This window comes from Perkinsus marinus, assembly GCF_000006405.1.
Source record: "Perkinsus marinus ATCC 50983 genomic scaffold scf_1104296965578, whole genome shotgun sequence".
NCBI classification, from domain to species: domain Eukaryota; phylum Perkinsozoa; order Perkinsida; family Perkinsidae; genus Perkinsus; species Perkinsus marinus.
The window spans coordinates 263,180-265,813 of NW_003204277.1; the positions used below are offsets into that span (position 1 = coordinate 263,180).

Sequence of the window (2,634 nt, forward strand, 5' to 3'; positions counted from 1 at the left end):
CCTGAGTTATTAAGGAAGTTCTTTATGCATCCTGCTGGACCCTTTACCATATTCTTCTGGGCTCCTGCTATCAAATGGGGTATATCTGCTGCCAACTTAGTTGATTATAAGAGACCTGTTGAAAAGGTTAGTATCCCTCAACAGCTTGCTCTATTCGCCACTGGTAATAATAGTAACAATCCTTAGTGGAATGATAATCATCATCTCAGGTGTTATCTGGGCTCGTTGGTCATTTGTTATTACACCAATTAACTACAATTTAGCAACTGTTAACGTGTGTCTAGCCTCTACAGCATTCTATCATTTGATAAGAAAGGTAATAATACTATAGTAGTAATGATGAGCATGCTATTATCCAGTTGGTATATGATCCCTTCCCCTCGGTCGTCGTTGAAGATGATCATAAGAAGTTACCCTAAACTTAATGATGATGATAACAAGTTGTTATTTCCTCACTCATCGGTTATATGTGTCATCATAGTACTACTATCTAGTATCTGTCATCATCATGATGAAACATAATAGTACTTCCTACTCCTATTGTAGTCGTAATCGTTGTTACGCATTACCTTGCATTATCACTTTCCATACCCAAATGTGTGTTATGTTGTTATACTAGTTTATGGTCATCACTCAATATCCTATGACATAAGGCCTACTACGGTAGATTGGGATTCTAGTGTGATGCAGGTGTAATCCTTAATGGGTGTATGTAACCGCTCTGACTAGCATGCGTGACCTAACTACATATTCATCACTCTATTGAAGTAACAAGTATTGAATATCGTTCTATCGTTATACTCCTATGTAACGCAGTGCATAGTATAGTATTCAGATATTACCATCATATCATATGATCAAGCCTTTAATTTGGTACTACTCCCTTGCAAGGTATTATCATTGTTGTCAGACTAATGATACTGTTTTATCACCATAAAGCGGCAGCACTTCAATTACACTGAATTATGTAAATAGACATACATCTTGTTGTCGATTGTAAACTCAAGAATATTATCATAATGGAAATGACTGCTGCACATGGTAGTAGATTTATATTATTCATCCATCCTATCATGATCATCATCCGTATCAGCATTGTTACTTTTCCCATCCTTCTCGAGGTGATAGGCAATCGATTCACTAACAGAAGGGTTATTATATTACTTACTAAGGATGACACTACTAGTACCTGAAATATGAATTAGGATGGTTACCAACACCATCTCCACTACTGCCAGGATGCATAATACGAAACCATTCCTGAATAATAATTATACTAGTGAGTTATTATAATAGAGTATATGACCTGACAAGCAAGTTGTGCCTCCCTTTTACTCTTCTTAGTAATATCATCAATCATAATAGCTGTCTGTTGTGGTTGGAAACCACCCGTCTCTGCCCAATTACTTAATGTCTTACGTAATACATGTTCATCCATATTCCTGGATACAACAATACTACGTAATTAATACAGTACTACTAGTAGTAGTAATAGGGATTAGAGTATTATTAGTACTACTTGAAGGGACATCCATGAAATTTGATCACCAGTAGGATACTCAAAGCCAATAATAGTACTACAGCTTAATGCTTGGGCTGGCTTCATACGTCCAACATAATTAATATATACACCACAATAGTAGCACAGTAGCAACTCATTATTATACTTTACCATATACCCATTTAATATCATAACTATAATGACGATCAAACTTATCAGGATCGATGCTCTGATCTCGTGTAAACTCGGTCTTAAACCATCTTAGACTATCATCCATATTCAACCCTAATAAGTATAACAATATCATCATCATACTAGTAGATAGGACTAGTAGTAATACCAGCAGATCTCAAGAAGGGGGGTAACTGTTGCCTGCCTCGATGTTTTAGATGGGTCTTCTTATGTCTCATATGTTCAATCAAACTCCTCATACACGGTGGGAAGGATCGTTCTAATAGCTAATAACGACAAATGATGATATTAAAAACAATACTACTATTACTACTACCAGATTGAAATTATCCAAAGAGAGCTTCTCGGAATCTGGTATATTATCCATGTTATTGCCATTAGATGGTCTATTAACATAATAACATAATAGTATTAATGAATATATCACTCACCTATATGTTGGATGCATATGCTTAACTATACTAGCTATACGTGGATCATTCATAAATACCGTACGTTCCTGTAATAATAATACTACTATTAGCATGATGATGATAATGATGGTACTGTTAACTATTACTTGTAGAGCTATTGCTAGATGTCTGCGTAATTGCTCTCGATAGGTCCTATTAATAATAATAGTTATAATAATAATAAGTTACATACACCTACTTGCATAGTAAAGTCCCTAGTTGGGTATCGGGTATATAAGCCATACCTCCTATTATCACTACAGCCCTTTTAGCTATCAGTTCACTAGAACAATACTGAATGATGATAATAGTAGTGATAATAATGGATCATAACAGTATAATGATGAGTACTCACTATAAATGGTATCTCATAGAATGTAGTAGAACTTAATGACGATGTAGTAGTAGTAGTGCTTGTTGCTTTACGTAATATATCGATTAGTTTCTTACCAATGTTACCACTAGTATCTGCTGTCAATATATATACCG

At 35.0% G+C, this 2,634-nt stretch overlaps 2 protein-coding genes across 2 annotated transcripts in view; one reads left to right on the forward strand and one right to left on the reverse strand.

The window, feature by feature from the left end:
- Positions 1-24: 24 nt before the first annotated feature.
- Pmar_PMAR006661 (hypothetical protein, conserved) lies at positions 25-419 on the forward strand (the record flags this gene model as incomplete). Its single annotated transcript, XM_002769575.1, has 3 exons — positions 25-163; positions 210-316; positions 360-419. The coding sequence occupies 3 exons, from the start codon at positions 25-27 to the stop codon at positions 417-419; spliced, it is 306 nt and encodes a 101-aa protein (XP_002769621.1).
- Positions 420-1,055: 636 nt separating this feature from the next.
- Pmar_PMAR006662 (dna primase large subunit, putative) overlaps positions 1,056-2,634 on the reverse strand; it is a gene marked incomplete at both ends in the record, with an annotated part of 2,296 nt that continues 717 nt past the window's right edge. The window contains 9 exons of the mRNA XM_002769576.1: positions 1,056-1,140; positions 1,190-1,260; positions 1,307-1,414; positions 1,680-1,786; positions 1,842-1,959; positions 2,010-2,079; positions 2,125-2,192; positions 2,253-2,298; positions 2,345-2,428. Coding sequence (XP_002769622.1) covers positions 1,056-1,140; positions 1,190-1,260; positions 1,307-1,414; positions 1,680-1,786; positions 1,842-1,959; positions 2,010-2,079; positions 2,125-2,192; positions 2,253-2,298; positions 2,345-2,428 — 757 coding nt within the window. The remainder of the gene's footprint in view (positions 1,141-1,189; positions 1,261-1,306; positions 1,415-1,679; positions 1,787-1,841; positions 1,960-2,009; positions 2,080-2,124; positions 2,193-2,252; positions 2,299-2,344; positions 2,429-2,634) is intronic.